The sequence below is a fragment of the Erpetoichthys calabaricus genome, chromosome 12 (genome assembly GCF_900747795.2).
Source record: "Erpetoichthys calabaricus chromosome 12, fErpCal1.3, whole genome shotgun sequence".
NCBI classification, from domain to species: domain Eukaryota; kingdom Metazoa; phylum Chordata; class Cladistia; order Polypteriformes; family Polypteridae; genus Erpetoichthys; species Erpetoichthys calabaricus.
In genome coordinates, this window is record NC_041405.2 from 138,180,957 (window position 1) to 138,201,051 (window position 20,095).

Consider the following 20,095-nt stretch of genomic DNA (forward strand, 5'->3'; position numbering starts at 1 on the left):
AGGGAGCCAGTGAAGACGGAGCAGGATGGGTGTGATGTGCTCACTGCTGCTGGTTCGAGTAAGGACTCTTGCAGCTGAGTTTTGAATAAGCTGGAGCTGTTATATAAGATTAGAAGGGGCACCTGCCAGTAGGGAATTACAATAATCGATGCGGGATGTGATAAAAGCATGGACAAGTTTCTCAGCATTAGAGAAGGAGAGGAAGGAGCGAACACGGGATATGTTACGGAGGTGAAAGTAAGAAAGTTTCTTAATGTGATTTATGTGGGCGGAATAAGTGAGGGAGGAATCAAAAATGACACCAAGATTTTTTACAGTAGAGGCAGGTCTGATGAGATCACTGCCAAGATGGACTGGGAAGGAGCTCATTTTATTAAGTTGCATTGATCTAGGATCAATGGTAGCCCAAGATGAAGAATTAAATGCAGGAGTATTATGTGATCAAAGAATTACGGTGAAGGCTAAAAGTAAGGTTTTTTAAGACCATGGTAAGACCACTAATGATATAAAGCTGAGACATGGACAGTAAAGGGAGTTCAGGAGAAGAAGCTGGATGTGGCAGAAGTGAGAATGTTGAGATGGGTGTGTGGAATTATAAAGAAGGACAGAATAAGAAATGTGGCTGTAAGAGGTACCACAAAAGAGGAAGAAATATCTAAGAAAAGTACAGGAAAAGTAGGCTGAAGTGATAAAAACATAAATATGTGGGTAAAAGAGTGATGGAAATGGAAGTACAGGGGAAGAGAAAGTTAGGGAGAACGAAGCGGAGGTGGATGAAGAAAGTAAAAGAAGATCCGAAGAAAAGGGATTTGACTGAGGAGGAGGTTCAGGACGGAGCTATGTGGAGAAGTTTGATTAGGCACATTGACCCCACATAGAAGTGGGAAAAAGATGAAGAAGATAAAAAAAATATCGCAGGGGATAACTATTCTATCTATCTATCTATTCTTTTTTGTGATTTTATTAAAAACAAATAGCATTCCATACAAATAACTAAAGTTTAACAAAAAAAGGTTTTAAACAAATCAACCCCCACCCCTGTGAGGGGATATCTATTCTGTTCAGGCAAAGAAGTGATTTTCTGATGTACTTTGTGTGATCATAGCGATTTGAGTTTGAAGATTTAATTAAGATAATTGCGTCGATCACAACAGTGGACCTCCGATTCTTCCCATTTATAATAACGGGCTGTTCATTTTGGCTGTTTTTAGACAGCCGTACAGCCCTTCTAAGAACTGTCGAGTGTAGTGCCTTAAGCACATCTGTGCTCTGCTTCTTTGCGATTTGATTGACGTGAAGTACACTTTAACGACCCAGCGTGCCCCCCGAGCGAGCACGCGCGCGCTGCTCTCTAAATGAAGCAGGTGGTTAGACGTGTGCGTGTCTTGTGTATGCGTGCGTGCGCGAGTGAAGGGGCGGGCGCTCGAATGCTAGCAAGATGGCGACACTGAAGGAGGAGCAGAGCTACGGGCTGTCCTGCGGAAGGCTTAGCAATGGCAATAACGTGTCTGTCTTTCACGTTAAGCTCACCGACAGCGCCTTCAGGGCCTTTGAGAGCTACCAGAGCAACAAGGTAAGGACAGAAGCTAATGGTGCAAAAGAGTAAGACGACCCTCCCCCGCGGCCAGAGACTGATGGCCGGCTGGTCGTTCCTGAGCTCGAGTGCTTGGCAGGATTACTTCTCAAATTTACTGCTGTCGAGTCATAACTCTTCGCTCCCTGTACTGGGGTAGCCAGACACTCTGATTCTGGAAGTTGGGGTTGGAAATAGTGGGACAACCGCATGTTTGAAAGGCTTCGTGGCTTCTGCTGTTAACAGCGGTACGGTGAAAAATGTGTACGCGAGTGCGACTCTTGTATGAGCGAGTCGAGTTGGCTGGAGGTTCCGCTGGGGTACTTCGACCTGTTTGAATTAAGCCAGAACTGAAATAAAGGCAGAACTGTCTGTTTAGTCGTCGGAAGAAGGCTTCCTGCCACGCGAGTACCTCGCCTGAGTGTGAGCGAAAAAATGGGGGAGGGGGAGTGAGTCCAGTTTTGTATCGTCTACAAATTGGCGAAATCAGCCTGACAGCAAACAAACTTAACTGTGCCAAACGTAAGTGCGCTCTTTTGGGGAGGTAATAGTTTCTTTACCTATCCACGTGTTTACATAAGACCGAATCGTGATACTTAACTGTTTATATGCTACTAACTAACGTTCACTATCTCGATATAGGTCACTTTCTGCTATACAAGTACAGACTCCACAAGGGTGAAATATATGTATGTATACCATAAGTGAGAGTTTGTTGCTAATACAGTATTAAAGGTGTCATGGAGCATATACTTTCGCTGTGAACACAATAAATTTCTGTGACTATTTTAGGTGAGTCAAGTGTGCAAACCTAAAGTAGTTGCATAAGGCTGAAAGAGACATTTATGCACATACACAGAGGGGGGGGGAAACCCAGTGATGCTTATAATAGTTTGAATGAATATCACCATAAACTTGGAATTGTGATGTTAAATTGTGTTATCTCCTTTTTTTTCTATTTACACATGGAGTGGATAAAAATGTATTTTGTTTCACTCTGCAGTATTTTAAATTGATAGTTCAGTTCTGTAGTGCCGTTTATTAATCTGTAATCTTTTGGTAGTTATTTCAGTAAAATAGGCCTTATGTAAGTAAAAGTTCTTATCTCTTGAGTGTGCAGTCACTAAGCACTTTAGCACTCTTGGGAGAATTAACACTTGTTCACCTAAAGATAAGAGAAGTTGCAAGAAAAACCAAGGGTAAGCCAATGGCATATTGGAAATACTGTTGGACCTGGTGTGGGGTGAGGGAGAATCAGTGTTCTTAATTATCTTTGAGTCAGACTATGGTTTCCAGCAATTCAGATGTTGCTCTTGGCTGTTTATCAGTGTTTAAAATTAGCTTTTATTTGTGTTTTCCCCAAATGTACGTTTATTGAAGTGACCTGATTATATGATAAGCATACAAGTTGTCTCAACAAACAGCAAGGCATAGCCTGTCTTGAAACATCAGTGTAATTACTCTTATTCTCTGGGGTTTTTAGCACTGTCTATATGGAAAAGTTACTTTGTTTGGCATATATTTATGCTTCTGTCTCTCTTCTTTCCCAGAATGTATACTTTTAAACATTGATTTTTTTTTCCACTGCTGTGCCTGTGGGAAGCAGTTAAAAAAAAAAAAAAAAAAGTTTCTGGCTCTTTAATGTTAGATGATTAGTTGGAAGTGTATAGCTTCTATGTGCCTTACCTTCTGTTAATGTTTTAAACAATGTATTTCCTGACACACAAAATGTAGTGGACATAAATTCCTGTTACTTGCTCTTTTTTTCTTTCAAAGATGGCGCTTGTGTTGTAGCCAAAATTATAGTACTTTTGTACCATATCTCCATTTTTCTTTCTCACTCGTCCTCTTTTTGAGATGAGTAACTCTATATTACACATCTTTCAGTTTCAGCAACTGTAATAAGTTATGAAGTTTGGTAGTTGTATGATTTGGGTTCTTTCCAAATTGCAAGCCTCCAACCCTCCTTATCTTATTCATTGTATTCCAAATGTTTGTGTGTGTATATGTGTGTATATATATATATATATATATATATATATATATATATATATATAATGCTGATTCTTTTTGAGTCTTGCATAGTCAGCTGTTTATTTTGTATTGCATGCTGCAATAATGTTTGCGTTAACATATTGTATGTATGACATGACTTTCTGGTTTAGGCCTCTCGTCTCGTTTTTTGGGGTTCCACTTTGGTACTCTGTTGAAAATAATATGTAAAAGAACAGGCTGTTTTACTAATTTTTAATATTTGTGGTATTGGTGGTCAGATTCATTGCTGATGTGTACTATGCTCTGCTGCGACCACCAAGCACAGCTTTTTGTACATTACACAATTTTTATTTTGCATTTTAAGAATTCAGTTATCTTGTTAATAGTATGTTTTCATAGTGGAAATTATCTTAAAAAGTAACTTCAGGAATTATTGTGTGTGTTGTTACCTGAAATTGCTACTAAAGAATGCATTTCCCACAGCCCTGCTGTTATGGCATTTACAAGCTTTTGTTGTGCATGCAAAACTTTGTTAGTTTTTTTTTTACTAGTGTAATCAATTATTATTGTGCTCGTCCTTTAACCTGGAATTGCTCTGATGGTGGCAGGATTGGCATTCCAGCCACTGTAAAAAACCTCACACTGTTCCAGTGTGGTGCTGAGATGTCACCCAGTGCACTTGGGTCCCATTCTAGGTGGTTCGGCATGTGGTGGGTAGCTATCAGTGCATGCTCCCAACCCCAGTTATTGTTTAGAAAAGTTAATGGGTAATGAATGTTGAGACTGGCTTAAATGCACTTGGAACTAATCACTTTTGTTTTAATATTTATATTAAAAGGCAGTAATTGGGCACCAGTTGATAAATTGATTGGACTGAAAATTGAACTGTGCAGTGTTCATGTCTGTAGAAACACTTATGGGATGAGATCTTTGAATGTGGCAGAAGGCCATTCTCACACAGCTGGTTGTCTTTTCCATTGTGATGCCAGGCCTCGCTGTCCAGGTGTTTACTTGCATTTCTGAGCATGTTGAAGCTTGCTCTAATTTTGACTTCTACATAAATCAACAAAGTTGCAGAAATATAGAGCAGATGCAGTCTCAAAAAGGAGTGATGGTTCTCTGGTCATTCAGTTAAGGTATACGTAAACCACATCCTTGGCATTAAAAAGAAGGAACCTGAAATATTTGTTTTAAAACACATCAAATTGGCAGTTTGTCATAGTGAGAGTAACATAAATGAAATGCACATTCTTGCAGTGGTGAATTTTTATTGGAGGAAACTTCTTGAACAGCTTTCATGGTGATTAACGTAAATATTCACTTCTTTTGCAACTTGTATCAAGAGGTTTTTGCTCCACAGTGCTGGGACAGCATTGTAGAGATGGATAGTAGATGGCTAAGAAGGTACTGCAGGGAGTTCTTAATTTCATGTATATTTTTTTGGGCTGGTTACTATTTGGTCATTAGAGTGGTAATGCAAGTGCATTCTTGTCTGTCCTAGCATTTTAAGAATGTGTTTGTGTCTTTAATTTTAAAGCACACGTTACTGTGTAATGCAGGGTACTCAATCACAGTCCTGGGGGGCTGCAGGTTTTTGCTCCAACCCAATTGCTTAATAAGAAGCACGTGTTGCTCAAGTAACACTTCTGCTTCACTTTAGTTGTCTTGCTCATTTAAGATTTTGAACGCTTATTGCTTATTTTAGTCTTAAACAGCTGTATTCTTGGTTTTTAATTGCTCCTAATTTGCAATAACATGCAAATGACAAGAGAGACCAGCATTTCTCCATTTAGCTTGTTACCATTTACACTTGTGTGTGTTTATCATGCACTGTTGGATTTAATTAAATACTTGGAAGGAAAGTGAAGAGAAAAAAGTGAATGACTGAGAATTACTCATCCATTTAGCCTTCAAATCATTTGGATGATATCCTTAGAAAGGAGGAGAAAATCTAGGATATGAGAATCACCTGACATAGCAGAGTTAAAGCACTAACAAGCCATGAAATTAAATTATTGGCAAGAATTGCTTTCTAATTAAGCAAGTGGGTTAGAACAAAAACCTGCAGCCACTGTGGCCCTCCAGGACTGTGATTGAGGACCCCTGGTGTAATGTGTCAAAAAAATGAACTTGTGAGTTGGAATAATCCAATTTCAAACTAGCCTCTTTATCCACTTGCTTTGTTTTTTTTTTTTATTTCCTTGAAACATGGAAATATAATGTCTGACTTCTAATTTCCATAAAGCCCTGGGGCTTCCCCAGGGTGACCTCCCAGGTGATCATGCCTGTAAAACCTCTTCAGGGAGGCATCCAGGGGGCCTCCGTTATCAGATGCCTGAAACACCCGAGTTGACTCCTTTTAAAGGGGGGGGAAATCTCTCCATATATAACACTTTCTACCAGGAACAAGCTGGCTAGAAAGGAGAAAGTTGTACTGCTGTACTTGATTCGTTTTAGTGACCGGGAGACCCAAACAAAATGTGGTGATATCCCAGACAGCCCCTGACTTTGGCTCACCAATGTAAAGCTATCAGGCACCAAATGAAGTTGGAGCCAGCTCTTGCATTGGCCTGTTTTTAAAATAAATAAAAAATAAGCAAACAAGAAATCATGTCCAAAATGGAAAGATGAAAAAATGAGGTAAATGATGTGCAAAAGTAATAGAAACCTACGTAACGGAGAACATTATTAAGATAGTACTAGTCAGCAGAGGAAAGTTGCTAAATCAGCAGACAACTTGCCTGCCAAAAAATCACTCCTTTTAAACAATGATCACTGTAGTGTCATGGCAAGCACAGCTGAGGGCCTGCATGTGTATGCTCACAAGGTGGACATGCAAGCCTTGTACCAGGGATGATCTTGTTGATTATTGCAAAAAAAACATGCTGTAAGTAATAAATTGAACCAAACACTCCATCTGATAGAAGTTGTCAGGTGTGAAACCTCGCACCTTTTTCTCCCAGTGTTGCAATCAGATATAAATTCTTCTGCCAATTTAAGATTTGTCTTCCTAATCTACAAGTTAATTTGAATCTAGTGTCCCATTCTCTGCACTAGTTATTATCATTAATAGAAACTAAAACTAAAAAGAATCATTTAAAGAAAATTAAACTAATAGCTGACTGAGAAATGAAACTTACTCATAACTGAAATAAAATGTTTTGACACACATCTTTTGTTTCTGAATTAAAACTTTTCTGTAGCCTGCTATTGACCATTATTGGAGGTGTGTGTGCATATCAAGTTTGAGTGCACAGTATCTTGGTGAGACATGAAATTGCCCTACTGAAAGTTTATGAAAGAGGGCCATGGCACTCCTCCTAGTAATCAATTATTAAAAATTAAAAAGGAAAGCCTATTGGCGCGTCCTTTGAAAATTGACATTAAAGTGATCCAGTTGGTTTGTCGTTTTCCTACCTATTGCAAACATCATTCATGCACAGTATTAGTTATTCACTTTGAAGTAACTGGTTTGTGAAATGTTTCAAAGCAAAGCTTGATGACCAGATATTTCAACAAGTAACCCAGATTTGAAAAAAGCCATGATGTCTTATCTGAGCTCAAGCTGTTGCATAAGAGACCTAAAGAAAGCAACTTTGAATGAATTGTGCAGATACGCCATGTAAGGTGTGTTAAATAACATGAACTGTGGCGCTCACTGGATTATGATATGCAGATGTCTGAACCCCACTCATCAGATTCTATTTACAGTAAGCCGAACCATTTTCTTACCCCTGCTCTCTGTCATTCTCCTTTTTGAGGTTGCCTGAATGCTTTTCATGGTGAAGCAGTTTTTCCTCCTATTTCCAAAAATTTTTTTTTTCTATTTCTTGAATATTTTTTGTCTGGTTTTGATGTCGGCATTGCATCTGATGTCACTTTAGGCTCTGGTAGATTAGAAAATTTCTAATCCTGACCAAATAGGTGGATGGAAAATACTGTTGTTAAATTTGTTTTTTGTTGGTGGTAATTTTTGTAAGTTCAGAACGTAACTCCGATTTTAAAGTCTGCTGCAGATAGAGTTGCAATTACCAGATATTTTAAATCAGATTTGAATTATCTTCATTGTGTTTTTTTGTTATACGCTGTTAAAATAAGGTACATGGTTAAGTTGCCGGCACAATTTTAAATATGAACAGTCTTGTTTGCTTCATGAATGAATGATTAAATTGATTGTTCTTGAGTATTTTAATTGAACATGCTTTCTGAAAATGTACATACTAAAGTGTGTGCTATAATACATTTCAGATTACATATGAATAGATAATTATATTGCGTAATAAGTAGGGCTGCAACTAATGATTATTTTGGTGGTCGACTAATCGTTCAATTTTTTTTTCGATTAGTCACAATTATGTTGTGCCTGACTATTTTGATGCCTGCGACCTGTGGTTGCATGTCTTGTTCTGGGCTCCAGTGCATGTCTTACCTCATCTGCTCATGTCTGTCTACCTGTAAAAGTCACCCTGATGTCTCTGCATTAACAAGATTAAAATTAATAATAAATTAAAATAACACCCAGTGAAACATATGAATTTGAAAATAATCAGATGTTTTATTAGTGTGACCATCACAATAAAAAATACATTAAACAATACAAACTAAAGTGCACATAGTCTTTAAACAAAAAAAGTGCATTTAACTTAACCAAAAATGGCCACTGCTGTGTCTTAAAGTCCAAAAGTTTAAATAAAGCTTCAATTCAAATAAAATAAAACAATGTACAGTTCATAAAAGATTCAGTTCATATATTCCTGATTACAGTGCAGGAATGTGAGCATTTCGGCATGCTCTGGTATGAGACTGGCTCTCTTCTTTGAGACAATGTTCCCAGCTGCTAAAAAGAGATGCTCAGAGGGAGTAGAGATAGCAGGAATACACAAGAATGATTTTGCAGACAAAGATGTTTTAATCATCACACTCTGAAGGAAAAGTGTTGTAGTTTATCACATCATGTACTATATTATGCCAAAAAAAAAAAAAAAAATAACGGACTAAAATAAGTAACAAGCTAATTACTGCCAGCACGCCGGAGCCAAGTATATTCGGAAAAGTACATTTGTTGAACGCCGCAACCAGCTAGAGTCGGTTTCCAGTGCAATTTGGAAGCACGCCGAAGCCGAGTATATGCGGTAACGTACATTCATTGAACCCCGCAACCGGCTATATTTGCTTCACAGAGCAATTTGCCAGCACACTGGAGCTGATTAGTCAGTGCCGTACATTCGTTGTGCAGCCAGCTCACGACCACTACCGGCCCCGGCAGAACTCCAGCACCACTGTCTCTGGGATTCAGCTGCTGCACTAGATGAGCCTGCAATCCTCAGCGTTCGCATGCAGACAGCTCAAACACAATTGGCTCGGTGATTTACTGAATTTTCAATGTCGTCAGTTGCACCTTGAACATGTAATACTGTAGATTGTTGCAGTAGTGTTGTTTTTTTTTTTAATAGTTTTTACAGTTCATTTGCAGTGTGTAAAATGATCAATGTTGCAGTAATTGTGATGGTCTTTGCATGAAAAAAAAAATACGTGTTCCATTAAAAATTTCACATTTTCTTTGTGAATTGTGACGTTTACTTAAAAAGTGCAGCTAAAAAGTATTTGGTGTCCAGGCAGGTATTTTTCGTACGTTGCTTAAATCATCCGAGATCAGGTGCCTCATCTTGGATGAGTTAATGCCGGTGACACTCATCCGGGATATGTCGGTTTTTCAAACGCAGCCGTGTATTCGATTAGTCGAGCTGGATCTAATCATACAAGATGAATGCGCGCGCCCGCACTGAGTGAAAAGCCCATATATATTGAGTCTAGAAAACACGATCAGCAAGTCTTTGATAGGCTGTAACAAAATGACGAAAGAACGGGCGCATTTTTTTTTTTTTTCACACACGTGGCGCAAGACCTTTTATTCGAAGGACATGAAGAATTTCAAGATTTAATATGCACAAGGGGTAACACTGCAAAAACAGCCCAGACCAGAAAAGACGGCTGGCAAAACGTGTCCGACAAATTAAACGCTAAGTAGTGTGCATTGTACTTACTGAATGCAGCGTTTCATTTCCTATGTGCCAGATTAATTATTATTTAATATGTCATAATTCCAGATCAAACTTGAGCACAAGGAGAACATGGGAACAGGTTAAAGTGAAGTACAAGAATATACTTCAAACTGGTAAATATTGGTAAATATTTAAAGAATTGTTGAGATAAATAATCGTATATAATATAAAAAACATTAATTTTAAAGCTAATAAGGCAGACAAGCAAAAAACAGGTGGAGGTCCACGCGGTCCAGACCTAACCCCTGCAGAAGAGTTGGCTCTCCAGCAAAATGCCCATCGCCCTGTTTCTGAGGGCATTCCAGGGGGAAGCTCCTCCTCAGAACCAGTGGCAGGATGCAGTGGTCACTTCATTTCAGGTAAGGGATGGTCATTGCATATATTTGTCCTCCATGTGTGCCATAGGTATGTTCCATATAGCCCTCTTTTTCTGTTGGGTCAGTTGCAGGGAATATCATATCCCTTGAACCTGTGTCTGACCAACGAGATATTGACGAAGGTCAAATATTTCATGAAGACACTGTGTCTGATTATTCATCAGAAGGAGAGGTACATTTTCCAAAAAATGTTTGATCAAACTCCACTTTGATCAGTCCCATGTGCCCCAATCACATTTGGAAATCCCGGTAATGAGAATGTTAGGCTGATTGAGATTCTTCATGAAACTGTGGGTGTTTTTGCCTGTACCTACCTGCAGTGGCATGAAACGCCTCTTTTATTGTCTGCACACGCAGGTGTCCAGGAAACACTATGAAAACTCAAAGGAAATATTTCAGAGCCAAACGGACTTTACGAATTGCCTGGCAAACTGCACTTTTAGTTAAATTTTCCGCATCGCCTACAGTATAAAAAAGTGCCCCTTGTAAAAAACCTCAAAGCAATGCATACTGAACCACTGTCTGTGTGGTTGTGAGAGCCCGACTTCGCCTAGTTTGACTTCGAATATAAGGTGCTAATAAATCTTTGAGGTACAATATTCCCCCTCGGCTAAAGTGGTATCTTTCGAAAAGAATTTCCTCCAGGAGCAATAAAGGATCTTGCCGATCGCGCAAAACCCTCTCTATATGAAATTCTCTTCGTATAATTTGCGCACCAATATCAATTGGTCGCTCATTCGTGAACGGCGAAGCCATGACTGGATGACTTCCAGGCACCATCACTGATTACGTGTGTAAGCTAATCCTTGTTTACATAGAACAAACCTGCTCCGAGCAGGTTTGAGGATTAGGATGTGTTGCTATGACAACACTTCTAGCAAGAGTTTCGAAAAACCGACAGATCCAGGATCAGGCCAAATCGTCAACAATTACATCTGGCTAAACGACTAATCCACGTACGAAAAATACCCCCCCCCCAGGGGTGCATTAACCCCCAAGTATGTGTCGGTTTAAGGGTTGACTATCATTGTCGAAACCTTGATATACACATTATAGTACAAACATCAACATTAACACGTGACATTAACTTTACTCGCTAAAACTTACCTCTCGAGAGACGGTGGCGGCATCACAGCTCCAGGATGCTTGCATTGGTATACTGTGTGCAGTCTTGACAATACTGCCCCCAGACATTCACGTAGTGCATTGCAGTTACAGAAACCAATGTGGTTCTTTGTGACTGGAGCCTCTATTGAAGGTTCTGTTTGACGCGTCGACAATAAAAAAATCCATGTCAACGGTTTTTTGTAGTCGATGACGTCATCGATTACGTCAGACTAATTGTTGCAGCCCTAATAATAACTATATCTCATAGGGTGATGTAACTGAGTTTTTGCTCATGCTCACTTAGTCCTTAGAATTTTTATTTTGGCTTTCCCTGTCTCAACTAAGTGGCTTTATACAATATAGCTTTCGCCTAATGAGCATAATGATTAGATATCTAGACTGAACATAATTTTTGAACATAAGCACACAGCAAATAATTTGATCTAAACATGAAGGTACTGTCTTAGAATGTGTTAAGCATGACCCTAACAATAACAAGCAAGTGTGTAATCGATAATGTGACTGTCAGGAGTTCTGGAACTGAAAATGAAAGGCCCCAGCAAATTTAGAAGCAGTGTTAAATTGCTTTCATGAAGAAGTTTATGAAGGAGCTGAAGACTGATGCATGCTGGAAGAACATAACATGACACGTTACACCGGTCAACAAACTTTGTCTCAGCAGAAAGCTACTGTCTGATCATCCCAGTCAATCGAACGCAAAAGGAATGTATGTTGGAATGACTGTTTATTAAATCAGGAATATCAGCAAATGTATGAATTACCTGTCCTCCTAAGGTACTGTAAAGTACTTGATCCAAAGTTTAAATTGTGTAGTGCTGCTAAAGTAAACAGTTGGCTCCTTGAACAGTTGGACATTGCTTCAACACCAATGACGTTTTAGAAAACATCCAGGAGATAACAAGCCTCACTATGTCTTTTATCTATATATTTGCATATTTCTGCTGTCCATTTGCTCTGTGAGCAGTGTGTATTTCATAATCTTCATTGAACACATTTTAAATATGAAAACTAAAATAGAAATAGCTGTAAGTTCATTAAAGTAAATTGATGGTGTTAAGTTCATAAAATTCAATTGGGGGGAACAAAATGACAGACAACCATAGAAATAAAAAGTCATTTAGAAAATGGAATTGATAACCTTGGTTGTTGCACATAGTAAATACCAAGTTCTAATGGGGGTATGAGATGCTTTCTGCATATTCATCCCCTTTAAGTATACATTTTATTTAGATCTTTGTCTCTGTAATTTCTGTAAAGAATTAGCTTGTCCAAAGTTGTCTACAAACTTTATCTTCCAAGCAAATTATTGACCTAATGTTTGTGGTTCAAATGTAGCATGAGCTATGGCTGTAGTCTTCTGACTATATATTGGTTTTGAGCTTGGCTGCTGATTAATCAGCATTACCATGAGTGATTGTTTTTGCATTTTTTTTTTTACTGCAACACCTAAATGCATTCATTTTGATTAATTTGACTGCATGTCACAAGTTGTTAATAAAGCAGTGCCAAATAAATCCAGATTTATTAGTAGCAGTGGAAAAAGCTGCCACATATATAGTAAATATATTGTACAAGTGTCTCTTATGTACTGTATATGCCACTGCCCGGGCTTCAACACATTTATTGTGTGGGAGCTTTTTTCATTCCAGCCTTGAGAGTCAGAGGGTTATTGATTACAGCATCACCCTTTGAGGGTGGGATTTTCAGTCATCCGGTTCAAGTGCTGAGACTGCCTTCTTTTGAGTTGAAAAAGTGAAACAAGCTTTTTTTTTTTTTTTTTTTTATAAAAAAGGCATTCTTTTGAACCGACCATTTTGTACTGCTTATCCGAGTCTGGGACGTGGCGGTCACAGGCTATGCAAAGATGCCCAGGCATCCCTTTTACCCAGCTCTTTCAGGGCTGTGGAATTCCCAAACTAGCTGAAAGATGTAATCTCCCCAGCATGTCCTGGGTCTACCCAGAGGTCTCCTCCCAGTTGGCTGTGCCAGAAAACACCTCCACAGCTAGGCATCCAGGATGCATTCTAATCGGAAGACTAGACCACCTCAACTGGCTTCTTATGATGTTGAAGAACAGTGGCTTTGTGCTTCTCCTGAATGTCTACATTCCTCACCCCAAGTCTAAAGCTGAGCCCAGACATCCTACAACGGAAGCTCATTTCTGCCGTTTGCATCTACAGTCTATTTCTTCCAGTCATTATCCAAAGCTTGTTACCATAGGTGAAGACATGGTCTTAGATTGACCAGTAAATTGGAGCTTTGCCTTTTGGTTTAGTTCTCATGATCGCCTGTCAATCTCATGCTCCCTCCTTCTCTCACTCTTGATCGTGAATAAGACCCAGAGATACTCCTTAAACTGTTCTGCTTATACAGTTTACCAAATCTAATAGCCAGATAATTAATATTTTATTTTTCATCTTCTAATCATAAACAGAATTATTGACAGAACCAGTCAAAGTGCTAAACTAATTTGCATTTGGGATGTGGCTTAACATTAAAAAAAATTTTGAACTATTCAATACTGTTTCAATGTTTGCTCAATTGTTTCTTACACACAGCTTTTCAGTAAACTATAGTCATTTAATATGTCTAGGCAAATGATTATTAAATTGCTGAATTATTTTTGCTTTGTAGAACAATGTAACACATGAAAGTGTGTAAAATTTCAGTTTATATGCAATTCATTTCATTCAAACAGCAGCACCAGTTTTGATATGTTGGATTTGCATTTATCAGCCTGATTTTGACTATTTGTTTCTGGCATTGTTGTGGTGATTTGCAATTATAGTACAAACCCAGATCAGAAGAAGTTGGGATGGTATGGAAAATGACAAAAAAACGCAGTGATTCTTTTACTTGGATATTTTTTTTAATTGTAGACTGTATGCACCTAAGATATTCCATGTTTTTCTTCTGGTCAAATTTGTTTTATTTGTTAATATACATACAATACATTCATTCTTAAATTCATTCCTGTATTTCAGGCCTGGAACACATTACAGATAAAATTGGGATGGGAACAAATTAGGACAGTAATGAGGTAAAAATTAAATAATGATGTGATATCAACAGGTGATTATTATCATGAGTTGGTACAAAGCCTTACGTTTAACATTGTCCAGAAGCAGCTTTGGCTTTTCTAGGCTGTGAGACATCTGGGATGAACCATCACACAGTGGAAAAATGTATTGTGGTCAGATAATCAGTATTCCATATCTTTTTTGGAGAAATTAACCATCTGGACTGTTATCAGAAACCTATCCAAAAGTCAGGGTCTGTCATGGTATGGGGTTGTCAGTGCCCTTAGAAAAAGGTAATTATAGGCAGCATTGATGTAGAAAAGTACATTGAGTTTTTAGAGCAACATTTGCTGCCATCAAGACATCTTTTCCAGGGCTTCCATTCATATTTCAACAAGACAATTTGAAACCACATTCTTTATACATTATAAAGACATGACACTGGAAGAAGAGGATATGGGTACTGGGCTGGAATATCTGCAGTCCTAACCTGTCCCCAGTAGAGAATGTGGAAGTAAAAAATGCGACGATGATGACCCCATACTATTGAACAAGATGTGCAAGAAGAATGGGGCAAAATAATGCCTGAAATGCATCATTGTTTGGTATCCTTTGTGCCCAAATGTCCTAATTGTGAGAAAGAATGGCGACATTACAAATGGTAAATGCTTTACCATCCTAACTTTTTTTGGAATGTGTGTTAGGCCTGAAATTCAGGAATTGGTGTATATTAAAAATGAAATGAAGTTGACTAGAAAAAACATGAAATCTTGGGTTCATACTGTCTACAATGAAATATGTCAAAATAAATTTAAGAATTAACTTTTTTTTTTTTTTTTTCTTTTCATACTGCCAAAACCATGAGTTACATTTGTTGGTGCAAGACATTGCATAAGTTTATTTGGTTATGCTTCAGTGAGATGATCTCTCATTTAATTTTTATATATCGAGCATTGTTCATTCTGACACACAGCCACAAGGTAGACGATACATGAAATGTAATTTTTCCAGGCATGCTTGAAAAAGAGAGAAAAACTTTGCCTTTTGCTGTGCGCGTTATGGATTTTAATTGTTTTACCTCAATGATGGAAAGTCCCTTCATGTTAGAGAAGTGAAACTGCAATATACATTTTGGTTCTTATTTATTCTTAAGGTCCGCCTTTCTTCTCATGTTTCAGATGTCTTGTAGGAAGATTGTTTTTGAAATCTTGCTGTCTGCAAGAAGATGGTAGTCTGTTACTACCACTTTTGAATGCATGAAAAAAGTATGTTAAAGTATCCAAACTTTCATTATTACATTCAACTTTTTCCGAGGCACCACTGATAAGTCTTAATTATTCCAACTAAAATCCAAATTGTTGGTAATGAAATCTGATTCGGAAGGCAGACATTGATTGCTGAAAGTGCCAGGTGCATGTTTGGTTTTTCTTCACAAACACCCCCAGTGATTGTTCCCTTGAGTTCAGAGTTGCTAAAGGAGCACTTCTATAGACAACAAGTTTATAGTAGTGAAATATCAAAACAAAAATGAATTATGCTGCACTTAATGTCATATAGCCTCATTCCAGATTGGCTTCAGAACTCCAAATAGTTTGAGAAAAAGCTGATTTTTTTCCACGAATGCATTTAATATCTGGGGAAAACCGAAATTGTAACTTCATAAAAATGGTAAAGGCAAGCATATGACATCTACTTGGGAGGCCATGTTAAACTGTCAGTGGATCCGATTTGGTTTATATCAGGGTTGCCAAGGCAGTGTGTAACCACTTATGCATCAGGTGGCCTGCTGATGCAATACCACCATATTTTAGAGTTGTTTGTGTGTATTGCAATAAATTCAGATATCATTCAAAAACATTAATGGTAAGTTTTACACAAAAAGGTGTCTACTTTCAAATAGATTATAGGTTTCTATGTAGTCTGCTCTCTTTCATTAGTAAAGTATGCAATTTGCACATGTATATGCCATGGTGAAAAGTGCATTACAACTGATTGAATCTGCTGTTATCAATGATCCCACCTCTGTAGAGCTCCATACAGTGAAAGACTTGTTACCACTGCTTCAGAGCATTCCAGTGTTGTATAGTTGGCTATGATTGGTCATTAATACATGTGACAGCTGCGTGTTAAAGACAGCAAATTTTCTGTGCGACAGCTCATTTTTATACATTGTTACACACAAAGCTTCTGTCAGAGTGCATGGAGATTTTCTGGGTGACGTGTAATAAAACTTGAAGTTTGTACTAGGGCTGTGTCTTCCTCCTCAACCATATTTTCTTTGTTTTGAAGAAGTCCTAGAAAAGTTGCTAATGCTAGTGATATGGAATATGAGGACCCCGAATCAGACTCGGATCAGATCAGTTTTGACTCTCTTGAGATAGACGTGTTTGATGAAAGACTCGATGCTACGCTTGATATTGTAAGTATTGCTTATAGTTAGGGCTGGGGTGATAAAATAATTATTTCTTTGATAAAAATGTAAGACATGGTCGATAGAAAGTTGATAGTACTCATTCCAGCCGTGTTTTGACAGACTGCATGAAAAGCCAATAAAAAAGAGAATAGCACCTCGTGGAACCAATCATGTGGCTGGAACAGAGTTACAGCCACATCAGATTAGGTTGACTCACACTCCATAGTGCACGCCTTTACATCAGGAGTGGGAGTGACATAAAAGAAAAAATGATGACAGAAAATGTTAACGAAAACTCGTGTTGGGTCCAGTGGTTGGGGTATGGTAATTTTAAAATACTTTTTTTTCTCTTCAATTTTTAGTTTTATCACTCATAACATAATTTTTTATTTTGGGAAAAGCTAAGTATTTATACAAAATACAGAGCTGGAAAAGAGCTTGACAATGTGAGAACCATTTCTGTGCAACTTATATTTAGGGAAAGATTGCCAGTCAAAGTCATACTACCCCTAATAAGTTCAAACTTTGTTAGCTTAAATCTCCCTTAATATTGATCCAAGATGTGCAATTTCAGTTCCTTGGGTTACTCATATGACCAAATCGGCATGCCAAGTTTCACTAAAATCTGTGATGAGGTCCAAAAGTGTGATGATATGACATGGAATTAACCAGTTTAACAAACACTCCCCACTTTCTCAGATTACTTTTTGCTTATCAATAAAACCACACTGTAACCAATCAAAGCACTGTGAACGTACAGGCGTCTCCTTGTCTGCTTGCAGGCTCTGGGGTGAAAGAGGGTTGTACTAACAGCTGAATAGTGAACTTCACTGCACTCTTTGATTTAGTGCAATTGCAAATCAAATTATTACAAATCTCTTTGTTCCTGTGCCTTTTGTGATCCTCTTAAGTAATATGGAAACAGACCCTTTGGGCGAGATATGTTGCTACTTTTTAGAGCATGTGGATAACAGTTGGTGCTGAACAGTTTGTTGACAAGTTTTTTCAGTAATATCTGATTCTAAATCAGTTGTTGCATCTTTGAATGCTTTCAGAAAAGAGACCACAGTTGTATCTTATTGTTGATGTGGCCAGTCATCATGTTGGTGCAGCACTGAATTCAGCACATCTTGTCTCCACAGACCTGTTTGAGTAACTTTGCCTTGTTGTCCAGTATGTTTAATATACCCAACTTTTTTTTAACACTAGCCAGAAGCTGTGCATGTTTGGGTGCTTTCCCCATCAGTGCTGGTGTAAAAGCATTTAAGAGAATTGTGTTAAAAATGTAGCCACTACAGGTTAATCTGGCGTGGCTGCGCAATGCAGCAATTGTTTGCTCCTAGGTCAGCAACAATCAATTCTGAGAACTCTTAAGTTTTTCAAACAGTAAAGCGTGAATGTTTTCACCAGTTTTAATTATGCTTGCTTCAAACAAGGCCGCAAAAACACCCTTGACAGAAGATTGTAGCTCTCATTAATATGGAATAATAAATGGTAGCATTTATAGAAGAGGTTTTCTCAAGTTTTTAGTCCAAATATTACTTGTGACAGCACACCCATAATTATTGACAGTCTCTAGCATGTCATATGAAATATCCTTTATTTTTTGGCTTTTTGTACCACGTGCCGCAATACAGTTATCTGATGGGGCAGTATCTCTTTAAACTTAAGACTTTCCAAATGTGGCTATGTCAACCAGCTACTGCTCAAGTTGAATATAACCCTCACCAGACATTGTCGTAAAGCCCTATATCCTTGCAAAAAAAAAAAAAAAATCTGCACATCTATCCTGTGTTTTAACTTTTAAACTTTTAGTGTTAGTAGTTACTTTAGACAGGTTTGGCAAGAATGTCTGTTTAGTTTGACCCTTTGCTATTGCACATGTGTGGCGCTTTAACCCTAAGGTGAGTGACTTGTGTCCATTGTATGTTAGCATATTTAATATAGCAAGCAAACGGCATTTGGTTGCTATTGCCTAGATTCTAGTTCCTGCCCCCACAATATGTCAACCGCCCACAATACTGGAAATCAGCCCTGTGTTGCAAGCAATTTCATTGGGTCCTGCAGTGCAGGCCTTGGAGCATAAGTTGACCACAATTAAGTGAATATGGCAGTTTTGTTTATGTTCTCCTTTGTATATATTTGAAAGCTGCTTGAATTTGTACTGAAGATATGTACAGAATATTTTTTGTCCATTTGTGGGTTTGTTTCCCAACCATTTAAGCAGTTTGAATCTGTATAAAGGAAAGGATACATTATAGAAGTTTTATTTTGTATTAATGCCAGTTTATTTGGAACTGACTAAAGAATTTACTTTGAGTTCTCCTGTAAAATTTGAAAGCCTTACAATTCTAGTTTTAGATTTAAGATTTTATTTAGTTGGAGTTGACCTTCAAATGTAGGGTGTTCTCCTGTTAAACTTAAACTTTTGACTGGTCAGAATAGAGACTTTATCTTGTATTACCTATTTTATTCATTTGCCCAGCCCTACTTATACTATAACTTTGAAGCATCACTGTATGTATTTTCACAATTCAAACACTATGGAGGGGGAGGGGATTAAGTTGTAAATGCATGTGGTACTCTGCTGGGCTATCACTTTTGCAAACAATATAAACACAACTGGCAGCATGGGAGAGAATATTTAGTAAGTAAATGATTTTTAAATTATTGCCTTGCTGATGCATGTTCTTTTTTCCAGTGTACACACATTTTAGCAAAAATGAACTAGTTCATTAATATCTTCAAATCCTAAATGTTGTCCTGAAAACAAAGGACATCTTTAATATGTACTTTCTGGATGTTCCCTGCATTGAACACAGTACATTTTCTGACTTGGTTGGGATGCTCTCCTTTCTCTGTAGTCAGTGCTACTTTGTAGAATGTCCCATGTATTTAATCCCCTAAAAAAACTTGTTCCAGATTTTGTTATAATGCAGCTTGTAATTTATTCCTTTCACTTGTAACTGGTATTAAGGCATTAGTGGAACTGTTTACCTTGTCCTCTTCTCTTCGTTATAAAATTTATTTATATGAAAGTATGCATTATTTATATTATGATAAATGATTAGAGGGTAGAATTAACTTTTGGTATTCTTGCCCTCACTGCCCCAGTTGCTTTACAGTTAACATTGTTTCTCTTGCTTGCTTTATGGATTTGCCGTACAATTTTGCTGTATTGCTCTGTTATTGCGCATGTGTGTGTACAGACCCATTATTCTAAAGCAGTGAACAGAGGATGAATACAATTATTGTGAGTGACCTACATGATGAAGAGATGCACTTCAGGTATTTTTGCATGTCTTCCTTGCGCTTTGATGAAATGTTGTCATAATTAGCCCTTTGTTCATCATTATCGCACCCAAGTAACCAGCCTGCCCTCAGAATTCATCATATTGGGTACACTGAACCACGTCCAAGTTGTTGCATTGTGTAGAAAAAAAGTCCTTGGACAGGATGCCTTGAAAAGGCAGTATACAGTGCGTCTGGAAAGTATTCACAGTGCATCACTTTTTCCACATTTTGTT

General features: G+C 37.9%; 1 protein-coding gene across 2 annotated transcripts in view; it reads left to right on the forward strand.

Annotated features, from left to right (window-relative positions):
• The first annotated feature begins 1,378 nt into the window (after positions 1 to 1,378).
• The window catches only part of ell (elongation factor RNA polymerase II), a 99,480-nt gene continuing 80,763 nt past the window's right edge, over positions 1,379 to 20,095 (forward strand). Inside the window, exon 1 of one of the 2 annotated variants that reach the window (XM_028816375.2) lies at positions 1,379 to 1,573. In XM_028816375.2, the coding sequence (XP_028672208.1) occupies positions 1,439 to 1,573 (135 nt within the window). In that variant the 5' untranslated portion in view covers positions 1,379 to 1,438. The remainder of the gene's footprint in view (positions 1,574 to 20,095) is intronic. The other variant, XM_028816376.2, reaches the window with a different exon arrangement.